The sequence below is a fragment of the Ambystoma mexicanum genome, chromosome 2p, assembly GCF_040938575.1.
Source record: "Ambystoma mexicanum isolate Mex_15411 chromosome 2p, UKY_AmexF1_1, whole genome shotgun sequence".
Taxonomy (NCBI): Eukaryota; Metazoa; Chordata; class Amphibia; order Caudata; family Ambystomatidae; genus Ambystoma; species Ambystoma mexicanum.
The window spans coordinates 1,157,385,512-1,157,413,065 of NC_090923.1; the positions used below are offsets into that span (position 1 = coordinate 1,157,385,512).

The 27,554-nt window shown below is 47.8% G+C and overlaps 1 protein-coding gene across 8 annotated transcripts in view; it reads right to left on the bottom strand.

The window, feature by feature from the left end:
• MAGIX (MAGI family member, X-linked) overlaps positions 1–27,554 on the bottom strand; it is a 916,967-nt gene that overhangs the window by 331,489 nt on the left and 557,924 nt on the right. For all 8 annotated transcript variants that reach the window (XM_069645279.1, XM_069645280.1, XM_069645282.1 and 5 more), the window contains one exon: positions 25,224–25,889. In XM_069645279.1, the coding sequence (XP_069501380.1) occupies positions 25,224–25,889 (666 nt within the window). The remainder of the gene's footprint in view (positions 1–25,223; positions 25,890–27,554) is intronic.

The following is a 27,554-nucleotide window of genomic DNA, read 5'->3' on the forward strand; positions in this document are numbered from 1 at the left end:
TGAATTTCTTAGATGTTCCAGTTCCCGAGGCACCTGCTCCACAGGAGGGCGTGCTTTCTGGGGCGTTCACCCTGTCTCCTTTGGAGCGTACTGGTCTTTTCCTGCAGAAGGATGTTTTGGCCGAGGTCCGAAGAGTCTGGGAAAAGCCACACTCAGGACTTTTTGTCAATAAAAAGATTGACGCGAGGTACAGGCTACACTCTTCGGAGGAAGTGGCCTTGTCGTCTTGTCCACCTCCCTCCTCCACAGTGGTGGCTGCGGCCACGTTGCAGTCCAGACCTGCAGCATCCTCTTCCGCGACGGCTACTCAGGTCTTGGGAAGGGAGGACAAGCTCCTGGACTCCCTAGGGAGGAAGATCTTTGCCAATTCGGCCTTGCAGCTCAGGCAGGCCAATGCCGAATTGATTTTGGCAGGAGCTAACATGTCGATGTGGAAAGGTCTGTCGGAGTTTGAGGAGCACATTCCGGTCGAGAAGTTGGAAGACTTCAGAGGTGGCCTTTCCGATGCCAGGGTCTTGTCCCAGGATCTCCTGGAGGCTGCGGCTCATCAAGTAGACACCTCGGCTCGGGGCATGATGCTCAGGGTTGATACCTCGAGGCAAGCGTGGTTGCATGCCACTAAGTTTTCAAAGGAAGTGCAAGACAAAGTATTGGACCTTCCATTCGATGGTAAGGAGCTTTTTCATTCGTCTACTGATGTAGAGCTCACCAATACCAAGGATAGCACTCAGACGGCTAAATCATTGTCTGTTCTGGTTAAACCTCCCTTCAAGGCTCAAAGGCTGTCGTCGCAAGGGCGACCTTCCTCTGGTTTTAGGGGATTCCTCGACCGTAAGAATCGCAGAGTGGATACTCCTGCGGGAAATAACCGCCGTAGACAACAGCGTACGCAGTATTTCTCCCGCTCCTCAACCTCCTCATCAGGTTCAGGTGGCACCGCCACCGATAAACCTGCCAAATGAGGGTTTTCCGCGCTCGCATGAGACCCAGGTGGGAGGGCGCATTGCGTCTCATTGGGAGGCGTGGCAGACCATCACAGAAGACAGATGGGTCTTGTCAGTCGCTCGGGTGGGCTTCCGCTTACCTTTACCCCCTACCCCACCCCTCAACCCTCCTTTTCAGCCGTTGGGCTCGCCCTCCCTCAACGCCGAGGTTCAGAAACTCCTGGACCTCAGGGCTGTGGAACCCGTTCCCTTTGGGGAGCGAGGGGAGGGCTTCTACTCCCGGCTGTTTACGGTGCCCAAACCCAACCAGGCTGGCCTGCGCACCATCCTAGACCTTTCCCAGTTCAACCTCTTTATACCCCAAGAGAAATTCAAGATGATCACGGCCAGCCAGATACGCTCCTCTTTGCAGATGGGCGACTGGCTCAGCATAGTGGATCTTCAGGACGCGTACATGCATATCCTGATTTGGGCTCCACACAGGAGGTACCTCCGTTTCTCTTTGGGAGAGGAGCACTTCCAGTTTCGGGTGCTTCGTTTTGGCCTCAGCTCGGCGCCGCGTGTCTTCACGAAGATGATGTCGGTGATTGCTGCCTATCTTTGTCTTCAGGGTATCCATGTGTATCCTTATTTGGACGATTGGCTCTTACGCAGCCCTTGTCCGCTGGCGGCAGCGGGCAACCTCCAGTCTCTCCTTCAGCTCCTGTTACATCTTGGGCTATCGGTGAACTGGTGGAAATCCTCCATGACGGTGTCTCAGGACCTGATTTTTCTGGGTTTTCGTTGGAACACGATCGACTGCAGAGTATACCTGACCGGGGACAGAATGGCGGATCTGTTGGCCACGTGTCAGATGTTTGCGCAGTCGGAGAGTATGTCGGCCTGGTGGTTCCAGAGGCTTCTGGGCCTCATGGCCTCGTGTGTGCTGGCTCTTCCTCTTGCTCATCTCAAAATGAGACGGACCCAGATGGCCCTTCGGAATTCATGGCGTCAGGCAGTGGACTCAGACTCCATGCGGATAATGATTCCGGATTCCATGAGAGTGGACCTGGACTGGTGGTCATCTCTCAGCAATCTGTCTGGGGGCGCGGGGTTTCAGGACCCAATCCCTATGGTGACAATCACGACGGACTCCTCCCTCCTCGGGTGGGGTGCGACGTTAGATCTCTTTCAGGTCTCGGACCTCTGGTCGCCTCAGGACCAGCTCCTGCACATAAATCATTTGGCGATTTTTCTGGCGCTCAAGGCGTTCAGACCTCTCATTGTCAACAAGGTGGTCCGCATAAGAACGGACAATGTGGTGTCAATGTACTACATAAACAAGCAGGGGGGAACGAAGTCTCCCCCTCTCGTGGATCTGGCCATTCAGATTTGGGAGTGGGCCGTGCTTCATGGGGTCTGGCTGCTTGCAGTGCACATCCCGGGCCGGCTGAATGTCACCGCGGATGCCCTCAGCCAGCGGACAGTCGTCAGCTACGAGTGTGAGTTGAAGGCGGAGATCCTATCATGGATTTTCTCGCGTTGGGGCGCACCGGAGGTGGACCTCTTTGCCACAGCGATGAACAAGAAGCTTCCTCAGTACGCCTCCAGAGGGGGGCTGGGAGCCTCCTCTCTGGGGGACGCACTCGAGATCCCATGGCACAACAGGAGAGCTTACGCCTTCCCGCCTCTTCCTCTGGTTCATCAAGCAATTTGGAAGTTGAAGAGTTCTGTCAACTTTTCTCTTCTACTGATAGCTCCGTGGTGGCCGGCCAGGTTTTGGTTCTCAGAACTTCAACACCTGTCGGTGTGTCTGCCGATCAGGTTACCAGTAACTCCCGATCTTCTTCACCAAAGGGAACAGCAGATGTGGCACTCCTCCCCACAATCGCTCAGCTTGGTGGCATGGCGCCTGAGTTCAGGTCTTTAGAGCATCTGAATTTGTCTGCGGATAACATGCGTATTATCCAGGCAGCCAGAAAACCCTCGACCAGATCTCAGTACAAGAGTAAATGGCTCAGGTTCTGTCATTGGTGTCTAGAGAAGAAATGTGATCCAAGGGGGGCCACGGTTGACACAGTGTTGTCCTTCGTGTCCTCCTTAGCAGAGTCAGGGGTTCATGTTCTGTCATGCAGGACTTACCTTTCAGCGGTCTCCGCTTATCTTTCTACGGATCAGTGTTCGTTTTCTCTGACTAACCCAGTGGTAAAGAGGCATTTTGCTGCTTTAACACGCCTTTACCCTCCAGTTCGTAATCCGCACCCGCCATGGGACCTGAATGTTGTCCTGACAGCGCTGTGCCATAAACCCTTTGAGCCAATGGCTACTGTGGACCTCAAGTACTTGTCTTGGAAAGTGTCCTTTTTGGTCGCCGTCACATCGGCAAGGAGAGTGAGCTCCAGGCATTGTCGGTGGAGCATCCTTTCTTGGTCTTTCACAAGGACAAGGTAGTCCTTCGAACTAATCCGGCCTTTCTGCCGAACGTAGTGACCGAATTCCATTTAAATCAATCGATCTCCCTACCGGTCTTTTTTCCGAACCCCGCCTCTGAGGCGGAGAGGGTTCTACACTGTCTTGATGTCCAAAGAGCTCTTAAGTTCTACCTGGATAGGACTTCCGAGCTTAGAAGTTCTTCTCAACTTTTTGTGACTTTCTGCAACCCTCAAGGCAAGCAGGCGTCTAAGGCAACTATTTCTAGGTGGATTGCCGCCTGCATCACAGAGTCTTTCACTATCCAAAAGCTGAAACCTCCTAAAGGTATTCATGCGCACCTGGTGCGGGGCAAGGCAGCTGCAGTTGCTTTTCAGAAGTATGTTCCCTGGGAGTCCATCGCTAGGGCAGCTACTTGGGCCTCTCCATCTGCTTTCTGTAAGCATTACTGCCTCGATATGAGTTCTAGAGCTGATGCTCAGTTTGGTCAGGCTGTGCTGAAGAACCTTTTTCAGTAAGGGGTATTTCCATCCACCCGTAGTTCCTGTAAGGAGTGCTTGGGAATCTCCCACAAGTATGGAGGAAAGGGGACGGGACGTAGGAGTATTACCAGGTAACTCACCATAGTGACCACCTTACTCCTAGTCCATAGTCCCCTTTCCTCTATACGTCCGCCCGCCGTCCCCTCTAATAAGGTTCCTCTGTTATTGGTAAAGGGTCTCTGACCTGGCAAAGAAAAGGACTGAGGGGCGATGCGCGGGGCGGAGCCAAGGTGTGCGGGGTTACGGCCGCGTGCCGGGCCCCGCGCAGGAAAGAGAGGAAGGACACATTTTTGGAAAAAATTTGGATGCTTTTTACAAAGTGCTCCGGTCCCGTGCCACAGAACGGAGAGATGTCCCACAAGTATGGAGGAAAGGGGACTATGGACTAGGAGTAAGGTGGTCACTACGGTGAGTAACCTGGTAATTTGCATGCGGGGTGTATGGTGCTGCTGCTTCTGGTTGTAGAGACCATTCCAGATCATACATTTGTAGGTGTTCTGGTTTATAGTGATGCCTTATATCTGGCGCTGTCTGCGTTGCTTCTGCACTATCATTTGTACAGCAGCCTGAATCTTTTCTTCTGGAGCAAATATTAGCTCAGGAATTGTATAGACATGGAATGGTATGCTATGGGTTTTGTCTCACCATGACTACACAAGTCCTTATCTGTGATCCAATCCTGAAGAGGACTATGTTGAGTCATCTGTTGATAAACATGTTGCAGAATGCGTGTGTGTTCTCCCATCCAGTCTGTTGGACGGAAATTGGGCTTCAACAAGTCATATAGGGGTTTCACTAATGCTGCATAGTCTGCCACATATGATCGCCCAGAGTTTAAAAGGACAAGTATGGCCTGCAATTGCTTAAGCAAACATAGGATTTGCAAGTGTGCACATTTCTCTAGGAATTGTGGAGCAAGTCCCCTCCCCTCCTCAGATAATGAAAATCCCAGAAGAGCAAGTTACTTCTTACCTTGTAACGTTCTTTCGACAGGATGTTCCTCCGACGTATTCCTTATCTTTGGTAATACGTTTCCAGCTTGCTGGCCTCGGAATTCTTTTCTGTAGAGGGCGCTGCGCGTCGATGTCCCTCGACGGCCACCGTATCGGCGCCAACGTCACCATGCCCATAAATAGCCACGCGCGGCGTCCGTTGCTCAGTTCCGTTTTGTAGCATAAGAAAAGTCATGCCTGAATTGGTTATTGACCTTGAAGGAGCGTAAGCTGCAACCACAAAGGAAGTATTACTGCGGGGATGGATGGGAGGTGCGATAAGGAATACGTCGGAGGAACATCCCGTTGAAAGAACGTTACAAGGTAAGAAGTAACTTGTTCTTCGAAGGGATTGTGTCCTCCGACGTATTCCTTATCTTTGATAGACTCCCATAGCAGTGGCATGTAATTGGAGGTGGGAGTAAGAATGTTATGTATCACTTTAGAATGTAATACGGCCTTGCCAAATCTGGTCTCTTGACTAGTGGAGGAATCCAGATTGTAAAATTTTGTGAATTTATGTGCGGACGACCATGTGGCAGCCGCACATATGTCTCTGACCGGTACCCCTCTTTGGAGAGCCGAAGAGGCTGCGATACCCCTGGTTGAATGAGCCCTAAGATTTTGGGGTGGCTCTTTCCCTGCCAGTTTGTAACATTCCAGAATGGCCAAAATAATCCACCTGCAAATGGTTTGTTTTGTTATGGGTAGTCCCAAATTGTGACCTGAGTATCCTACAAACAGTTGGTCTGCTTGCCTGATCCTAGCCATTCTGCTGATGTAAAAGCTGAGAGCTCGCCTTGGGTCCTATGTAGCCTTTCTTCCTCTTTCCCCGGATAGGGAGGAGGGTAGAACGAAGGTATGGTAATTTTCTGAGTAATATGAAATTCAGAAACCACCTTTGGGAGGAAATTAGGCTTCACCTGTAGGCCAACTTTGTCCTTGTGGAAAATTGTATCTCAGCGAACAAGAGTGAAGTGGTTCGAATGGAGTGCCCATTAGGAAGTTTAAGACTAAATTAAAGTCCCATAAGGGAACCTGGAATGGTTTTGGAGGATAAACATTAGTTAATCCTTTGAGAAATTGTATCACTAGAGGTAGTTTGAAATACAATGGTTCCTCCGCAGTGCGCTTGAAGATTGAAAGCGCTGCGAGATAGCCTTTTACAGTGCCAACTTGAAGGCCTGAGTTTGCTAGGTAGAGTAGAAACGATAACACCGTTGGTGTACCACATGAAAAAGGGTCGATATTCTCTTCCCTACACCAGCTGCAAAATGTGTTCCAACGGCAGTGGTATAAAGACTTTGTTGCTGGCCTTCTGGCCGAAAGCAACACCTCCATGACGTCATCAGGCAGATCCCAATCCTTGTACCTCACCCTTTCAGAAGCCAAGCGTGAAGGTTGAGGGTTCTGGTGTCTGGATGGAGAACCTGACCTCCCTTCTGCGAGAGAAGATTCGGATCATGGTTTTCCGAAATCTTCTCAACCTCCTGATCATTTGAGGAATAACAGGGACTGGTGGGAACGCGTAAAGGTGTGGAAACTCCCAGTCCACTACGAACATGTCTCCTAGAGCTCCTCTCGGGGGAAATTCCCTTGAACAGAACCGATCGCACTTCCTGTTGGTGCTTGTGGCGAACAGATCCACCTGAGGGGTTCCCCAAAGGGCCAAGATCTCTTGAAGGACATCCTGAGCTAGCTCCCACTTGTGGGAGACTGTGCTCTGCCTGCTCAGATCGTCCGCTGTCAAGTTCTTCTCTCTGGCTATGGTGGACTGCCGATAGAGAGATTCCTTCCCGAATTGGCCAAAACCAGAGCTGCATTGCCTCTCTGCACAGTGGCAGTGACCCTACACCTCCTCTTTTGTTGAGGTAGTGCATGGCCACCGTGTTGTCTGTCATTATCAGGACATTTCTCTCCTGTACTGATGGCAGGAAAGCTTTCAGCGCTAGTCTGATCGCTCTCAGCTCCAATAGGTTGATGTGTAGTCTGGACTCCGATCGAGACCAACGACTGCTGATGGCCAAGTCGTTGGCATGGGCTCCCCAGCCTGTGAGTGAGGCGTCTGTGACTACTGTTATCTCCGGCCATGGTTGCCAAAACAGTTCTCCTTTCAAGATGTTCTCTGGATAGGCCCACCATTGAAGGTCGCGGGCTACTTTGTCCGGAATCCGGAGGAGATTTGTCATTCTGCCTGAGAATTGCGACCACTGAGTTCTCAGTGCCCACTGAAGAAATCTCATTCTCAGGCGAGCCTCTGGCACAAGGAAGATGCAGGATGCCAAGAGGCCTAGCAACCTCAAAAAGTCGAAGGCTGGTAGACGTTGGGCATTTTGAAACTTGTTGACCATCTGCAGAATATCTTGAGCCCTCACCTCTGGTGGCGAGGCTTTTCCCAGGGAAGTGTCCAGGACCGCTCCAATGAACTGGAGTCTCTGTGATGGTATCATCTGTGACTTCTTTAAATTGAGGGAGAAGCCCAGTTTGTGAAGGAAGTGGCAGACATAATCTAGATGGGTCTGAGCTTGTTCCGAAGATACAGCCCTGATCAGCCAATCGTCCAGGTAGGGGTAGACGTGGATCCCTTCCCTCCTTAGACTCGCAGCCACTACCGACATTAGCTTGGTGAAGACCCTTGGGGCGGAGGTCAGCCCAAATGGCAGAACTCGAAATTGATAATGAGAGTCGCCAATTGCAAACCTCAGGTATTTCCTGTGATTGGGATGGATTGGCACATGGAAATAAGCATCCTGAAGGTGCAGAGATACCAGCCAGTCCTGGAGCTGGAGGGCCTGAAGGATCTGAGAGAGAGTTACCATCTTGAACTTGTCCTTCCTGAGGAACTTGTTCAATTCTCGTAAGTCCAGGATGGGTCTCAGTCCTCCGTCCTTCTTTGGTATGAGAAAGTAGGGAGAGTACCAGCCCTTGTTCCTGTCCGCTACAGGTACCGGTTCTATGGCACCTTTCTCTAGCAGGTCTATAATTTCCTGCAAGAGGAGTGGATCTGGAACTTTTAGAGAGCTGTTCCCCGGTGGATAACTCTGAGGGATGTGTAGAAAGGGTAGGCAGTAACCCTGGGCAACTGTCTCCAATGCCCAAGCATCTGACGTTATAGCCCGCCATTCCGTCAGATGGTGAGTTAACCTGCCCCCTACAGGTGTCTTGTGTGGAAAGACCTCAGAGTGGTTTGGGGGCGGCTGATGCAGATGCCGAGGGTAAACAGGCACCTGCTGCTGCTGCGGCCTTAGTACCTTTGACCCGTCCACCTCGGGTGGATCTCCTTTGGCCTCTTTGAGCCGGCTGTCCTCTGCCTTTCCCAAATGCGGAATAATTGCGAAAGGACTTTCCTCTCCCAGAGGTTCCTGAGGGGCGAAAAGGAGTTTGGCGGATAGCAGCTCCTAAAGATTTTGCTGCTGCTTTAGATGTCTGCAACCTTTCCAGACTGTCATCAGCCTTTTTTCCGAATAATGAAGAGCCGTCAAAGGGCATATTCAAAAGTCTGGCCTGTACATCTGGAGCAAAGCCAGACTTTCGCAACCACGCATCCCTGCGGATTGTTGTACTTGCTGCCATGGCCCTGCTGATACTGTCAGCGGAATCGATGCCAGTTTGAAGTGACTCGCACATGGCATCTTTAATAATGTTAAGGAAGGCTTCCTTTTCCTCTCCTTCGGGTATGCAGTCAGCCGCTGATGAAGCACACTCCCACAGTGTGTGACTGAACCTGGCGAGCGGTGCCTTCTTACCCGATGGCCCGTGGCGCTCTCGGGTGGAATGTTTCGCCGGGTGCTGCGACCCACAGCGTTTTGATTTTTTGGGTTTTTCACCCAGGGTATCACCCTCAGCTGTCTTCGAGGGGGACGAGGCCGCTTTCTTGAAGACGCTAACATTTTCTTCCTGAATTCCTCCCACTCAACCTGAGAGCTGTGTTTTGTGGGGCAGGAGACCCTTTCTGGGGAAACAGAAGACGACGAGGAAGGGGATCTTCGACATCTCTTCTTTGAGTGTCTTGATCTCGACGAATGGTGGGAGCTACTTCGAGATCTAGAATGGGAATGTTTTAGACGGCGAGGAGACGAATGCCTCGACTCGGCCGAAGAAACTTTCGAGGAGGGTTTGACTGACTTACCTCTCTCGAGCTTCCCCTTGCGCTCCTTCAAGGCTTTCCCCGTCATGGACATGCAGTCCTCACACTCCGAACAATGGTGCTCGGCTCCCAAGCACCACAAGCAGATCCTGTGTGGATCCGTTATCGACATTTTTTTACCGCAGTCTCGACATTTTTTGAAGCCGGATCGCGGCGTTGTCGGTTCCGATGAAGATGCCATCGAGAACGGGTTGGTATATTTCGAGTAGATGTAGATTAGATTATCTGACTGAACTGAGCAACGATGTTCCGAGGCCCCACGAAGCGCGGAAAAACGGAACTGAGCAATGGATGCCGCGCGTGGCTATTTATGGACATGGTGACGTCGGCGCCGATACGGTGGGCGTCGAGGGACATCGACTCGGCGGACGTCGACGCGCAGCACCCTCTACAGAAAAAATTTCCGAGGCCAGCAAGCTGGAAACGTATTATCAAAGATAAGGAATACGTCGGAGGACACAATCCCTTCGAAATATGATTTCTCTATGGGCTATCTTAGACTTGAAATTGGAAATTTAGCCTTTAGCTGCTAGTGTGCTAATGATCAAGTCCACTTTTTCTAAGTATTCATATAAGTCATCATCTGTGCAGTATATGTCATCTACATATGTCCAGCATGTCTGTATGCCTTCTAAGAGGGATTGCATTCTATTAGAGACTAGCACAATGCTGTTTTTGTACCCCTGTGGAAGTCTATTGAAGCATATTGTTTTCCCCTAAAGATTACAGCTGCGTATGTATAGCTCTCTGAATCCAAAGGTTGTGCAAACATCCATCCCCCAGTTCCAATACAGTCTTATATTTGTATCTCTGTATGTTACCCAGAAGGCCTGAACTATGCATATTCTGTACAGGCTCTGTGTGTGTATTAGCATTTAAGATTCTAATACCTATTACCAACCGATAAGAACCATCTGGTGTGGATACTGGAAATAATGCTGTATTGTAGGAGCTTGCCTGTTGTATCAGAACCTGTTGTTCTAATAACTAATCCATAATTACTTTCAAATGTGGTGTAGCCTGTGCTTTGATTGGATATTGTCTCTGAGGCTTTGGTGTTGCAAACACTTGGCATTGTATGTGGAGGGTAATCTATGTCATGTCCTACATGATTCTTGTATACATGTGCTGCACCTAGAACAGCTCATGAGGCTGCATAGCAGCTCAATACATTTCCCCCAATTTTCTCTGAAAATGTCAGTTTAATTCCCACCTCCCCTCCAGGGCCTTCCCTAACATATAGCCTGCGACAATTGTATTCTGCTAAAAGATTATCTTGTGTTATATGCCAAGTAGACCAGACTAGTGCCTCTATTTCCTTTGGATGTTCCCCTTCAAGGCGAATTGTAACTATATACACATTATTGTCCTCAACCACTTCTCCTGTGGAAGCAATACCCTCTCCTTTTGGGTTAGTAGAAATGTGTTATAAAAACCTCTTGTGTTTCTCTTTGAATATGAAGACTTGTGTGCCAAAGTCCAATTCTACCACTAACCATTCCTTTGGATCTTCAATTTCTGGTATTATCTTGTGAGTCTGGTTTAGAGTTTCTACCGTTGTTGACATTGTCCACTCTCAAAGCTGCAGTTTCCCTAATTTCTCCTTTCTTCTTCTCCCTTCTAGTGGGCTTCAGCTCTCCCTTGGGTGCCAAGCCCTGTTTCTTCTCTTTCTGTTAAGGAGGAGAGGGATAGTCTTCGTCTCTGTATCTGTGTGCCCCATTCTTAAACTGATAGGTACCCTTTTCACCACTTCTGCCCTTAACAGGTCTTCTATCCCAACCAGCTTCTTGCCTGGGACTGGTGCTATCTCCTTATACAGATAGTGTTCTGCTGCGAAAGGTCTCCCTTTCTTCCTTGGCAGCGGCATACTAGAACCCTGTGTCTTTCCCTTTATGCCTCTAGCTGAGAAGGTGGAGCCTAAGGATGGGTGAACCTAAGAATGTGTTCTAAGGTTAACCATTCCATAGCAAAAGGACCACGTCTAGCCCTTGTGGTGGAAATTTCTTCCCATCATATAACACTTCACTGGCTGCAAGCACAACAGAGGATACTTTTTTAAATATCCTGTGTCTTGTTTTTAAGTGCCTTCATGGTTCTGCTTTCACCTATCTTGCAGCTAAACCTGCACCTTAACACCCTGCATGGCCATTACAATCTTCTGATCAACACCTTTTAGCCATACTACCATCCCATTTTGTGCAAAGAGGGGATTGGCGTTTCTTGGTGATGGGTCCCCTGTACTTGGAATTCACTCCCCACTGCTCTCCACAAAATTGACTCCTACTTTACATTTGGAAAAAGGTAAAACCTGCCTCTTCCAATAATTTTTTCTGAGACCAGTCCTCCATTTTGTATTCCATCTGCACCTAGATACAGTTTTTCTGTGTGTATCCTTCCTTGTTATCGGAGATATGCGCATTATGAATAACAAAATCCGACCAAATCAAATCCAACCTTCCTCACCTCTTTACCCCTCCAACCGCTCCCGTCTATCCAGCCATGTGTGTTGCCTTCCATTTTGTTTCTCAATTATGAAGTGTTTGAGGCTTTGGCCCGGCCTTCCTTGTTTTGTAATTTGAAAACTACAAATAAAGCCAAGTTAAATAAAGATGGCTTCCAAACTTACAGGCAGGGTCTAATTGCTGTGTCAGCTTGCTTTACAATTCATGTGTATTACTCTCTTGTAGAGATGATATATGAGCATCACATATAATATTGTCCAACAATATGCAATTCCCAACATTTGCCAAAAAATATTTTAATAGGGTCCCAGCATCTTACTCTTCTTTCATTAATTTCTAAAATGGTAAAGCAACCTACAACCAATCATCAATCTGTGTATAGCCTTTGTGGCACAGTAGAGTAACACTTAAAATCCTACTCACAATGGTGGTGCTGTCCGGATTGCGATCCAGGGGACAGATTAGGTTATACATACTTTGGAATGTCTTACAAAAACTTGTCAAAAGACCATGGGCCTCATCATGAGTATGGTGGTAATGGCGGAATTACCATTACCGCTGTGGTGTCTAGTGGAATTACTGCCATATTACAACTGGGTGGGAGCACACGCTCACCATTTGCGGTAACGGTAATTCCGCCTGGAATCGGCAGAATTACCATTATCGCTGATACATTCAGCGCAAATTTTATCATCGCCAGAACGGGAAGCACGTGGAGGCCATTTTGAAAAACAAAATCCACTCAGAATCACCCATTTCCTTTTACCATACGGACCCAGAAGGGAGTGCAACGATGTCTCAGGAGAAAGGGAAAGTGAAGGTGCTCGACATGCGCCTCCACAAACAAACATTCAGTGAGGCAATGTGGGGGGTCCTCACTAATGAGGAAGTGGCCCATGCCAAAGAGCGCTAAGGCTCTCGGCATCGAAAAACTTCTAGCCAGAGAAAGACAGCTATCTGGGCCAGCATCTGCGAGAAGGTCACGGCAGTGGGCACAGTCTCACAGGACAGTGAGGACTGCACGAAATGCTGGAATTACCTCAAGGACAGGGTCTGCAGCCTCCTGAGACATCGGCCACAGTAGGTGGCACTGTGGACCCCCTTGTCCTGACCCCGTGGGAGGTGAAGGCCAGCTCCATATTACGCATGGAGGGGATCGAGTGGATTGGCAGTGTGAAAGTTGGAGCAGCAAGCCAAGGGGATAGCGGTGAATCTATCAGTCCACACTCCCATGTGCACGCGTCCCTCAGCATAGATGAGCACAATGGGCAGGGGAATAGGTAACCACATGGCAATCACAACAAAGGCACAGTGACTACACACATGTGCCAGGGAAGATGGGATAATGTAGTAATGCACATGCACTTTAGGAGAAATGTGCATGTGAAGCCATGGAAGCATGAGGAGCACCCATGTGTGCTGTGACAGTCCATGTTGCCAAGTGAACCTCCTGCGCCACAACAACAAGCAACATTGCACATACATGCGCCATGTACACCTTCAGTTGGTCACTACTTCCTCCTAGCATTAGTTGTACTCATTTGTCCAAAACTACTCATGCACACCACATAAAATGTGTGTAGGAAGAACAAACCTCAGGTTGAGTGAGTGTCTTGCTAACCTACTTACATGTATGAAAGATGACTGACATCATGTCATTATCCACTCAACAGGCACACAGTCGAGTGACGCTGAAGAGGCCGGTCCCTCCACTGCCCAGGACGCCTTTCCCGCTAGCAGTGTGTCCACCTCCAGCCCACCACAGGCCGGATGTGAGAGCAGCATGAGGAAAAGCAGGAGGTAGGCAGCAAGGCCACAGGCGACCTCCACAGTATCAGCTGTGCTAGGCATGAAGACACTCACAGTCCCCACATCTGTGCCCAGTGACTCCTCCACCAGCCATGTAGATGGCACAGGAGGCACATCATATGCTGATGAAGGTGCAGCGACAGCCACACCACAGCTGTTCACTGTGGAGACTCCCAAGAGTGCTATCCACACTCATGCACCCACCCATCTGCCCCCTGAAGCCCCCTAGACACCCGTGTCAGACAGACATCACAAATGCCAGGCTGCGGTAGACACAGGGAGTGATGGCTCTCCAGATGAGAAGGTGGAGGAAGACAAAGGCTTCAGATTGCCCTGCTTTAGCCCCATCCCTCCCTAGAGCCCACTGCCAGTGCCACTGCACACACTGGCAACGATATGGGAAGGCTGGAAGGCATAGAGCAGCGCCAGGTGTCAATGGAACACATGGCAGGGCAGCAGGTGCAGCATCTGCAGGTGATCAGGGACAGTGTCCAGGGATCATCCAGGAGGATTTCCAGGCCCCTTGACTGCCAGTGCCTGCAGCTCACCCAGACTACCGCTACCATCTCTACAGTTGTGCAGAGAATGAGGGAGCGCACTCAGGGCTTGGCGCCCTTTGTTGAGTCCCTCCATTCCTGTATGCAATTGACACTGCAGCACATCTGGGTCCCTGACTCCGAGCCCTCCACCTCCGTCACCCCATGGAGGGATCTGTGCTCAGCACCCTAAGGTGACACACCTTGCGTCATCCAATTCCAACAGTGTTTGAGCAGGCTTGCAAGGGCAATACGCCATGGAAGTGACTTTGCATGGCATAGGGGACATTTCGTCTGAGGCAGATGTTGGGCAGCATGGCACAAGCAAAAAATATTTGTCCAACCTTCTCTGGCCTGTACATCAAGGCCCTTCAAGTCCAGCGTAGACACCGGAAACAACCCTTCAGCAGGCCTGTACTGTCTGCTTTGTGCACAGCCTGGTCCTGACGTGTGCCTCATTGTAGGCTACCTCCTGTGGCATACGTGGATTGTGCACAGGCGCCATTAGTCATGGTAGCTGGGGGCATCCAGAGTCACCTGCAAGGTCACAGGTAACAGGTGACAGTCACGGTGCATTATGGATGAGTCTCCTTTTCGAAAGGCATGTTGATGAACACTGTTCATGCATTTCTTCTGCATTGTTGTACAACATGGTTTTCCATCCCAGTAATTGAATGCAGTGTCATATGCTATAGGGGTACATATGCATTTTAGTGTTAGACCGTGCACACAGCTCTCAAACCGCAGTCCTCAACTTCACGGCCTGTGATTGGAATTGCAGGGACCATGTTGCATATGTTGGGCCTGTGCATTGCTATCATCAATGTGCCCTGATGGGTGTTTGGTTGTTCTTGTGTCTGCTTGTGGTTTATGCTTTCTTTCCATTATGGCTTCACATAAATGATTACCAGATTGCATGCTATCACTGTCTGCCAGTGTTGCATTTGTGCAGTGTTGAACTGTGACATTGGATGTGTAGGTATGTGTTACCTATGCATTGTGGTTCATGCAATCCTCTGTGTGTGTATTACTTACTTGTTAGGGCAATATGTATCACTGACATACGACTACATTGTCCCGCATGGTCTAGTCCTGTGGGTTGGTGGCTGTCATGTGCAGGGTGAGAGGGCAGGTCCTGCCAGGGCATTCACTGATCAGTCGTGGGAAGGCCCCTCCCCATTAAAATGGCATTTCACTAGTGCTGCGAGATTAGTTTGTGTAATACACTTGGCCTCTGTGGCTCTCCATGTATGCAGGCAGTGTGCTGTTCTGCAGGACCATGGCATCGTGGATGGAACCAGGGTAGCGGGCACAGTAGTGTGTGATCACAAGGTCAGCATTGCAAGTGACCTGGACATTCATGGAGTGATACTGCTTCCTATTGCGGTATACGTCTTTGAATGCCTGGGCGGGGGGGGGGGGGTGCAACCAATGCCACATGGGTGCAGTCCAGAGCAGCTATTACGTTGGTCAGATGGGCTGCTGTGTAAGAAAATAAATGCCTTTGTAGTATTTATTTGTGCCGTGGGGTTAGGCAGAGAGATGTGCCAGGAGGCATTGAGCAGGAGTGCATCAAGCACATCTGTAAATGTCGGTTGGGGCATGCCATGCAGCATGCCCACAGTGTGCTGGAAGGTGCCAGTAGCAAGGAAGTGTCCGATCAACACAAGCTTCAGCAGCGGGGGAATAACAGTTCTGATATTGATCCTGCTCTGTATGTCATCATGGATCAGGTCGAGTAACGCTGGTCTGTCTCTTCAGCCGGTACAGAGTAACCAGATGAGTGTCAGTTAATGTCAAGTGTCAGGGCCTGATCCAGGGAATGTTCCCTTGCCTTGCATGGAGTCTCTTTCTCCTCTCTGCGCCCCCTGCTGCTGTTCCTGCCTCTTCATGTGGAGCAGGAGGAGCTGCATGTCCCAGTCTGCAACTGCTAGTGGCAGCATTGTGTTGATAAGTGTGTTAGGGTCAAGTGCAGGCCTTTTTCGGGTCTTTCAGGGTGGATTGAGTGCACCTGTCACTTGTTTTCCATCACATGTATGCATTTATCTGCACTGTGTTTTTGGAAACTACTGCCCATTTTCAGTGGTATTTTGGCGGTATTTCAACTTGTAATGCGGTGGAAATACAATTTTTGATCTCTGCGGTAATTCCGCTGGCAGAATTAGCCCTGTCGCTAATTCTGCCGGATGTTGGCAGTAATTCCAGTGGCACTAATTCCAACTGTGCTAATTCCATCGACGAAATTTACGCTGAATCCTTATACAGTGGTATGGTAAAAGTACCGGTAATTATTTACTGTATACCGTATTTCTGTGTACCGCAAAACTTTTAATGAGGCCCCAGGCCTTCTCAGGGCAGTTAACTAAGAACAACCTAGAAGCAATCTAAAGTGATAGGTTAAAACATTACAGGTAAAGCCATTTAAATACCCCTGCATGGATTATTCTCTTCCCTCCTTTGTGCTTTGATGGATCCACTTATGGCCAAAAACATATGAGGGGCAGCAGAGACTGATGCTATGTATGTGCTGGAACTATGTATCATGATAAACTAATTGTTTCACCAACACAGAGCTAGTTGAAAGGCTTGCCATCTCTTAATGGTGTAACAATGGAATCGAAAAATACATGTTGCAAAAGGGGTACAAAAGGCTTATTTCAGCTCCCAAAATATTGAAACATTTAAAAAAAAGTATTTGGGAAACGTGACAAAGTGCAATTTTCTAGGCCCATTAGCAGATTTACCTTCAGTGTGAAGGCATCTGAATTTAATTTTGCCATCAAATTATTGAAGCAACTGTTAAAAAATAGAATTAGGAAAAATTGGCGGAGCGTCAACTCTAGGCCCACAGAACGAACTTCTGTCATGGTCCATGCACTGAATCAGCTGCTTACTTTCTCTTACCCATGCATTGTAGCTTGGAATCAACTAGGTCCTCCTACCTCTAACCCAATTTGGTTTATTCAGGAACCTTGCCTCTGACTGCCTCTCTAGTCTGTGTGTCCCTACTGTTCTGAGCAGCTACTTATATAGGGTATAAGCCTACACCCAACCTCATCTGATCCACACTTGTTTCATTGCCAAACAATCCTCACTAATGAATATCATTCATTTAATCAATATTTTTTTGCAGAAATACTATACTGTGTGTGAATAACATGGAAAATATTTAAATGTCAAATGTCGTCCATCTTGGAATGACTCCAAGGAACAGCACCGTTCTACTGTTGGCTCCTATCAAGTGTGCTTGACCAGTTAAACCTCATCAAGAGTTCCGGGGCCCAATGAATAACACAGAATGTACCAAAATGTTGATTTTAGAACTTCAGCTAAGAACATTTACACCCTGCTCACTATAGTTCACACCAGTTAGCATCTGTTTTGTATGACTGACATTCATGATTAAGCATTTTTCCCTTTTAAGGTGGCAGATTTTCAAAATTCACATTTACATTGATTACATAAAGTGAGAATTATTGAAAGAGCTGTTAACATTTTCAAGACAGTGTTCTGCAAAATAATGTAAACCGAGTATTCTTACAGTGTGCAATGAATAACATTGTAGTTAACAAATAGTCTTGCTATATTTTTGAATTTTGAATTCTGTTTTTATAATAGAATGAGGAAATAACAGATAACGTTGATTCAGTGGGCACTCTTCTTGGCACTGAACACAAAGCAATGTTTTCACAGAATGATAAGTAGATGAGCAATACAATCGAATGCATTTTAAACATATCAGACCTCTTCTGGTCATGTGAACACTTTCCATGTCATTTGTTGCAGATGCTTGTTTGTGTTATACAGTGTCACATGTAATTGAAAAGCTTGAAAAATGATTTATGTTTTTTACCTGTGTGCAAGTAAGACATGTCAAACTCACTAGGTCTGAACCCACATACGAACACGCATCTCGCTATCTGTTTGTTAAAACTTGTCAACGTCAATAGGCATGGATTCCCGTAAGTTTCAGGCATTTATAGCTTGCCTTAGATTGTAAGCTGTTCATTCATATGTATATTTATGCCATATACAGTCACTGGTGCCTCAGACATACTAATACCAGGAAGCCGCGCCTGAAACCTGTTGAAGATCTGAAACAAAGATGAATCTACAATCATTAAACAACCAGCTCACCTTCTTTTAGAAGACTACCTATATGTCAAAGTTCAATGTTATTGTGCACCTTGCTACAAAAACCTGCTTAAAAAGGTCACTGTGTATGAAAAACCCAAATTGTGAACTTACACCACTATACCAAACCTGTAATCTGACATACAGCTCTTCCAAGCCCTTTAATGTGTTAAACTGCCAACATTTCTACTGGAATGTAATTCGCTAATTCACATTTTACCTATTGTGGTAGTGGAAACTGTATAAGGTGTTGCTTCAGTGATAGTGTGGCAGAAATGTATGTTTGTGTAAGGTGCATCCAATGTTCCTTTATGAGGCAACATTTTCTGATGGGCAAATTCATGATTTTCAGCTCTAAAATGGTCATGTGTACCGTTTGTGAGTCTGGACAAGAGGGACTGGGCACCCTCTTAGCCTGGCGTGGGAGGCCTACAAGAGTGGAAGCCAGAGCCATTCATACCCCAACGGAGGAAGGCAGCTTTGGGAGAGTCCCAATCCCTTCGTATAGTCCCAGTCTGCTTGCATACAGTACCACTAACAACCAAACAATTCAAAAGGTTTATTGAGAGACTCACTTAGGGGTGTCCCGCCTGGGGTATCAAGTTAAGGGCAGATGGTGGGTTGGTTCCCCCATTAAGGGGGAGCCTGAAGCTCCCCTTGCAATCCTCATCCCAGCTCTTTACCAGCATCATGTGATCGTGCAGCTGCTGCTTTCACTTTCAAAAGAGGACTGGTTTCCTGTTTATATATGATATCAAAAGAACCTCAGATGATCTCAAAAGAACCTCGAACTCGGAAGGTAGTGTCACACTAATCTTTCTCGACCTCTCTGCGGCCTTTGACACCATTGACCCATGCACCCTTACAGACAGGCTTCACTCCCTCAGAATCAGAGATGCAGCACTGAAGTGGATATCCTCCTTCCACTCGGACAGATCCCAGATTACACACATGCCTCCCTTCCCTGTTACTCAGTGCCATGTCACCAACAGAGTACCACAAGGTGCCTCTCTATCACACCTGCTCTTTGACATGGTCTATCTTGCTACAACTGTGCAGATGACACCCAAAGCATCTTCAAGATCCCAAACCCCTCCCCGATCTCGCTTCATGCCTCACAGAAATCGACCACTGGATGATGGCTAACCGCCTCCTTCTCAGCCCCGGAAAATGTGAAATCATGATCTGTGAGAAGACTGCCCGCTTCCCCCAACTCACCCCTTGGCCATCTTCCTTAGTCCCCCCACCTCCAACACAGCAAAGAACCTTAAATGCGCTGTGGACGCAGATATGACTTTATTACTTCACATCAACTCTGTGTGCTACCTACAGCAATGCACTCTCCAACGCATCTTCCCCTACCTTACCTACCCACACAAAGTCGATGCAATCACGCCCATTGTTCTCTCAACTAGTCTGTGCCAACTCCTTTTACTTGGGTGCCTCTGCATCTAAACTTAGAAAGCTCCAATGGGTCCAAAACCCTGCAGCTAGGCTTGTTCTTCTCCTAGGCCCAAGAGAACATATCACAACCGCCCTCAGTGTCCTGCAATGGCTTCCGGGTTGGGCTACAGTACACCTTCAAAGCTATGTGCATCACCCACTGTGCTCTGCACAGCACAGGCCCAGAATATCTACAACACAAGCTCAACCATACAGACCCAACAGGCACAGCTTTCCTCCTTCCATCAAATCGACCAGAATAGGTGGATCCTCCTTCTCCGTCCAAGCACCCATAATATGGAACTCTATCCCTTTTAGCATCCGCCACATAGAGGATCACATCGCCTTCCAGAAGGCACTCAAGACCTGGCTATTCCTTTCTGCATCAAGACTGACCTAATCTGCCTCTCTGTGATCATTCACCCCCAGCCAGGTAGGTCGGGTATCGATGAGTCACACGAGGACGCAGCAATAAAGTACAGAGCAAGCACAGAAAGCATTCCTCGACACCCGCATGATAGAACCTGCACTCCGTCATCGAAACAAGAAATCAGCCATGACTCACAGGTATGTATCACAATCCATCTCAATGGACGATAGCTGTATCCCTCCCAAGGCACGCCCACCCACCAGCATACATCTGCATTCATCCACTACTTGATCTCATATCACAAATCACTTCTACCACTAGAATGCAGCCAAGTCCCACGAAAACATTCGGTCTGGCTGGGCACATAATCAGTCTCCTTGACTCGCATACTCTCCCGACAACCCATCACAACACCCATCCACACGCAAGATTTCCATGGGTCACTAACAGGGACCTAGCTACCCCTACCTACCTTCGTACTGGCTAAAATGCACACCCGCATTCTAAAACCTTTTACCAATTTCTCATACCTCGTAATTCGGTCCTCGAAGGGCGTTCACCTACAGCACTTTGAGGCCATATCAATGGCACTGGGTGCTATAGAAGTGCTATTTAACATACCATTTCTCCTGCTACTTCTGGGTTACTTTGGGAATTTAAGCGCTTTCCTTGGGGCGTCCATTCGTCTGCGCATCCATAGCAAAGGGCTGACAGAGCTAAATGTTCTTGCAATATTCTTTTTCCTTTTTCCTTTTTTGTTCCCTCTTAACCCTGATTGTTAGAGCTAATTATCTTTTCAATTTTTCATTATTTGTTAGCACCTGTTGACCACTGGTTGCCACTAAACACAAAACAAAACAAAGCACACAAACAACACTCAAATCAAACTCCACCACAGCACTCCAATGAAACAAATAACTGCATACACCTGCATTCTCCTTAAATGCCACTCTGCAATTTCTCACACACATGAAATAAATCATTAGCACACACTCCCCAGACATACTCTTACTTACAGAAACCTGGATGAAACCCCACCATGCACCCATTATCCCTGACATACCTCCACCACACTATCTCATCCACCACACAGATCGCCCCCACAAACCAGGTGGCGAAATTGCCATCATATATAAACATTCACTCAGACTAAGCCATCCCACTCACCCGGCAAACATATCCTTTGAAGCCCTCTCTCTGACTTGCTCCCGCCCATCACACCCACACCCTACCTTTAGCCACCTCATTTACCGCCTCAACACAGAATCCTAACTTCCACACTGATTGGACTGACTTCATAACTAATAACCACAGCTTGCCATGCACCAATATCTACCTTCACGACTTCAATCTGGGTGGTTCCCATCCAGAGAACAACTCCATACTAAAGAGTATCCTCACTCCCTATGACCTCGCACAACTCATCACCTACCCCACACACAGAGCTTACGACATCCTGGACCATTTGATTTCAACCAAAAATCATGTCTCAGTGGAAAATCGAATCTGAGTGTGTGTCATGGTCAGACCACTTTGCAATCCCCTACACACTCACTCTACCACAGAGGATCCAGCCTTCTACACATCTCCTTCGCTCTCCATCCTCACAAATCAAACACATTACAGAAACAGCCTTAGAACCACTCATTTTACCCGCTGTCTCCCCAGACACACATCCCTCCATGCTCCTCAACAATTACAAAACCATCACCACACAAGCACTCAACAAAATACCCCCCTCAAAGCACATAAACCCTGCATCCTTCACCATCAACCATGGTTCAACAATTCTCCCCTTTCTATCAAGCAGGAAGCCAAATCCATAGAAAAAACCTGTGCTCCGCCACCAGAACACCACTCAAACACGGCTGCAACAAATACAAAACAGCCAAAGGCATAGCCAAAGCTGCCAATTACCTCCAAGAACTCCAACCCCCCACCAATCATACACAGAAGCTATTCAACATTGTCAAATTCCTCTCCAAACCACAATCCACACCTTCCACAACCCTATCCACTGCACTATGCAACTCCTTTATGAACTACCTCTCCTCCAAAATTCACATCAAACCAGCCTCCCCTCTGCTCTCCCACCCCAACCCCCCACTCCCACATATACCAATACATGACACTCCTTCCACGCCATTGACACATACACCCACAACACCCTTACTGCTGAAACAAAACCTGCACACTTCCTAGATGATGCATGCCCACCTCAAGCCGCATCCAACTGGATCACCACATTCGCTCCCCACTGGCGCAACATCATCATGTCCTGTCACTCACATGGCACTATCCTCACTGCACTCAGAACTAGACAAATCTCACCACTCCTCAGAAAACCTTCTCTCGACCCCATGCTCCCTGAAAATTACCAACCTATCGCTATCCTGCCATACCTCACCATAATCATAGAACGCTTTGTCACTACTCAACTGCAAATACACATCACCACAAACAACCTACTCAACCCCTTCCAATCTGGCTTAAGATCTGGACATTGCACCAACACTTCACATCCTTCATGATCTCCACAACATCACTGACAAAGGACTCACAGCACACTTGCCCCAGTGCAAGCCATACAAAACGCAGCAGCCAAACTCATCCTCCACATACCCAAACATTCACACATTACCTCAGCTCTCACCCAACTCCACTGGCTCCCCATACTCCAGAGAATTGCCTTCCAAGGACTACATTGTTTTCAAAGCCATCCACCACAAAACCTTACCTTCATGACAAACTCAAATCATTACTCACATAAACACCAGACAAGCAAGTCAGCATCTCCTACACATTCCACTCTGCAAAACAACATGCACACAAAAACAAGCATTTACCCAGTAGGCACCCTGAGCCTGGAACACTGTACCTTTTCACATCTGCAATGTACCCTCCAACACCACTTTCAGGAAAGGCCTTAAAGTATACCCGTTTCTGACATATAACCCTGGCCCTCAACCTCCTCTGCTACCACTTGTCTATCCTAATCTTCCTATCCTTTTCTATCGTCAAAATATTTTGTAACTTCAGTTTAATTTCCAACCTGTTCACCCTTTGAACCTTGTAACCCCCCCCGAATCACTCTGGGTAGCGCCAGCACTGACAACAATTCCAGTAAATAATCTAAATAAATACCTTTCTCGCATTATGATGGCAAGTTGTTCTCTTTATTTTCAGAAAAACTATGTCTCTGATGCATTCCTTGCAAGAGAAAGAACCATCACAAACGAAACCTAATTTATTTGCAGTGACCCCATGCCTGTTAATCTTAACCAACAATGCACTGAAGAAAGACCACGCCATGACCTGGGGACTACAATGCACCACACAGTGAAGAGGAGACGGGCGTGAACCAGAGGCAGCAGAAAGCCATAGGCACATAGGACACCACAGGAACATTGCACTTTCCTCAGGGATAGCCGTGGAATGGCTCCCCATTCCAACTGCTTCTTGGCAGACCCTTACTAGAACTGGGACTGAACATTATAATTTACCACCTCGGCCGCCATTACTGAAATGCGACAGATCCACACATATCAAAGGGTGGGGAGTAGACACCCATTTGAATCGTTTGCTGTCTGAATCACCTCCTGGGTGGGATGAACAGGGAAAGATTGGCCCGGGGAACGAGTGGAGAGGGACAACCAATGGGAAGGAGGGCAGTATAAAGGGATACCTGGGAGGCAGGAGGTTGTGGGTTGTTAGGGTGAGGTCAGAGAAGGCAGAGGTAGAGCAAGAGACCAGACGAAGAAGGGATGGTGCAGAGGAGCGTGGAGGAGGATTATACTGGTGGTGTGCAAGGTGAGTTATTGATTGGTGAGAGGAAGGGGTACTGGTAGTGTGTGTGTGTGTGTGTGTGTGTGTGTGTGTGTGTGTGTGGTGTGGTAGGAGAGAGTAGGGAAGGCATGAGAAGGTGAGCGGGGAAGTAAAAGGAGAGTGAGTGAAAGAGAAGCAGTGGAGGAGTAGTAGTGGTGTGGAGAGGGGAGAGTAGTAGCAGTGTAGAGAGGGAAAAATAGTGTAGAGAGGGAGACTTTGTGGCAGGGAGTAAGATCGGAGGGTGGAGGTAGACCTTTTTAGGAGGAACATCAGAGACACAGTACAGTGAGGGAGGAGAGAGGGCCATTAGAGACACAGTAGAGAGTCTGTGAGGGAGAAGTGAAACAAGATGGCAGGAAGGGTAAATGGAAGGACAGTAGAAGGAGAAGCGGGCTAGTGGTAGATAGAATCAGGGAGGGAAATATCACCGTGCAGAAGGAACAGCAACGGTGAAGAGCAAAGTGTCTGAAAAGCACAACCATCAAATCATTGAAAACCACTGTATAGTAACGCGTAGATTGCTCCCTGAGGAAGTTTAGTTAGGAAAGGCTTTAGCCTTTAGGTCAACACGAGTAGACAGATAGTTGTTGGGACAGTAGGGGTTACCAAGCCCGAAGTTGAGGGATGCCTGGAGTAGGGTGAGATTGTCTCTTCGTAGGTTACAGAGGGACAGCCATTAGGCCCACTGCTGTATTAATAATAAAAACCCTTCAATTGCCTGTGGGGGTTGGTGTATTATTGAGGCCATCTGTGACACACCACTTTAAGAGTTCCACAGCTGTCACTCCATTGGTATCCTGTTCATTTTAATATGCCCGGTAATGGGGCCCGTGAGAGGTGCAGTTCAAACCAAGCTTGCCCAATGTCTGCTTGAGTTTGACACCCCTGATGTAGAAGCTACTTTTTGCCGCTCCAGCCTACCAGCAATAAGGCAATAAGACTCTTTTGCTACACTTAAGGTAGTACCGGCAACAGGGGTATCAATAACCCATCAGTGCCTCTGATTGGTGCACAGCTTCAACAACACTTTAATACCCCCAGTGTCTTCTGCACTAAATTAATTATATCCAAACACAATGCTTCATTAGATATCCAGCCAACGAGGGCAAGTTTCTGGCAGTCAACCAGCCAACACAAACTTTGCACAAGATATTCGAATATGCTCTTTTTACATTTAGCAAGAAGAGAACCTTCACAATAAGGCAATAATGTTATTTTCTTAGATAGGAATAACCCAACACTGAGAATACAAATGTGCTATGAAAGTCTTGATTCTCGATTGCATAGTGCATACTTAACCTTCCTTTTCCAGCCACGTGCTTTTTAAAAATATTTTTAATGTTGTTTTATCAGTTTGAACATTCCATTATAGTGTTTCAATGTATTTAGTTTCTGTACAGGTGAACAAGCCAACTTACTCCTAACTTCCACTGCTGACTCCTAGCCTCTCATGTGTTAACACTGGTCCTCTTATATACTGCAACCGACTTACTGGTCCCACACTTGACTTTCCATAGACGCACACCTAACATCTTGTGTGGTCATATCTAACTTCTAGTGGAAACATATAAGATCTCTAATATAGTCACAAGTATGCACAAGTCTCTCACCTTCTTGTCCAGAGGCTGGAATCTCGCTAACAATGACGAACCCAAAGTCTTCATCCTCATTCCGCTCCAGCTCCACCTCTGTCAGCCTTGCTTCCAGGAGGGGTCTCTGTGGCTGGCCTGTGACTAGATCGGGGAATGGAAAGGGTGCATGGGCCCCAGGCCTTGGGGACATGAGCTCTTGGTATGCATGCAATGGTTGACTTGGGATGGGAGCCAGGCTCTGGAGAAGGCTCCTCTGCTCCAGTAACAGGTCACAGGGAATTGGGTCCACGAAACTGGTAGCCTTGATGCCGTCATCTGGCGCAGCCCATACATTGACGTTTTCTAGCCTGGTTCGAGCAGGTTTTACAACTTCAGAGAAGTCTCTTTGTGGCCATAGCTTCTTGCCTCGGTTGTGTTTCTGGTCTCCAAATGTGGTGTTGCTGTGGGCCTGAGGGACATGCATCCATACTGTTTCTGTGCCCAACTGGTGAGCTCCCAGTGAAGGCCTGACAGTCCCCCCATCCTTCATGCAGCCTTGCCTTTCTCCGTGGCCTCGATGTATGATGTCAGGCTCTGGTGGACATGTAGGATTCTTGCTCTGAGCAGCTTCCTCTTCTGTGTCAAGTCGGAGCGGATGTGGGCAGTGGTGGGAGGTGGGATGGAGAGACGAGGCTTTGTTAGATGCTGGAAAAAAGCACAAAAAAACCATGAGTAATACACTTGACCAGCTATTGGTGATGCGCCAACGTTGCCGGTGCTAGAATAGTAAATGGAGCATACGACGTGGTGTGGTATAAGGGCTCAATAGTAGTGACCTGCAGGTATACCAGTTCCCGATAATGACACACTGCTAGCATTGAGGCTCAGAATTAGTATACCTAAGGCACTGGCACTGAATGGGGATGGACTGCATTATTGGTACATGTGCTTGCTGGTACCAGCAATGTTTCTCTATGGTAGTTTCATCAGAGAAAGTATGCGGCTTGCTGGCAGTGAAGCTGTGCCCATGCGAGGGGATGTCATGTCTTCCCCCTGCTACTTCAGTGATCCTTCAGGGATTCCCTCCCTGTGCCGCACAGTGTTGTGGAAGCCCAGTAGACAGGGTCATGGGGCCACACAGACACCCTGGTTTCCCCAGTGTAAATAAAGTTTTTGTTGTGTTAAAAAGCAGCTACCATCAGTCCCTGTGGGGACCCTACAAGCTATGCAAATCCTTTGTCCCAAGAAGAATATTTGGAATCATTAGGCCTATTGTGACAGCAGAGACAACAACAAATGATTTAAAAACAATTATGTGTTCTCTAATTTCTTTATTCTCATTATGAGAGCGGTTAGGGTTTGGTAAACAATAGAGGCAGGCTTGAAAGTAGCTGGGTATCCTACCTGGCTGGAAAAAGGTGTTAGGGTGACACATATTGCACTCAGCGATTCCTACTTGGCTCTCCAGCTACTTTAGGACCATTCTCCTCATGGGTTTGTGGCCATGTGTGGTTCAAAAAGGTCCCTCATAGTCTGCGATGTTATAGTATCGCCAATGCATTTCTTACTTAGTCCATGTTTTATTGGCCGGCGCATTAGTAGTCGGGAAATGATATTGTTACTGCTGGACTCTGCTGGGGGAAACACCACCACAACATCCTGCCATTGCCCGACAGGGGTCAGGCAGCAAATCCTTGAGGAACAGTTCCCCTGGCACTTTCGCATTCCCCTCCTGCTTAATATTAAATGATCACCTCTTAAATTCAGGATTGTACTAGAGTTTGCCTCAATTAGTCTCTGAATGCGCTAATCTCTGGCCCTCCTTAATCTCAGGCTGTTTGGACAGTTTTCCTCATCTAATCTCTGGGGACAACTTGTCTCAGGCATTCGACTGCTATCTGCACCACCAGCTTTGGAACACCCTTCTGGCCCACTTATTTAACAGCACCCATTACTATCCTTTCTCGAAGTGCTCCCTTTACTCTCTCCACCCTCTGCACTCTCCTCTCTTCTGGGGTGTTCCTTCCTATTCTCCTCTCACTTTGCCTCTCAATGTAATATCCTTTCCCTTCACTTGTTCTGATGTTTCTCCTCATCCTCTCCATTGTCTTTTCCTTGGTCTTTCACTTCCTATCTGCTTCCTTTTTTCGGATGTCACCCCTCTCTCTATCTCTCTTGATGTTCCTTCTTCACCTAACATGTCTATATATGTATTGACGTTTCACTAAGTCCTTTACTCTTTTTCATGATATTTCTCCTCCTCCTTTCCTCTTTCTTGTAGAGATGTTCCAACTTTACCTCTCTTCTCCCACTCTCCCAATATTCTGCCTTATCTTTTCTCTATATTCATGTTCCACCCCCTCCTCTGTC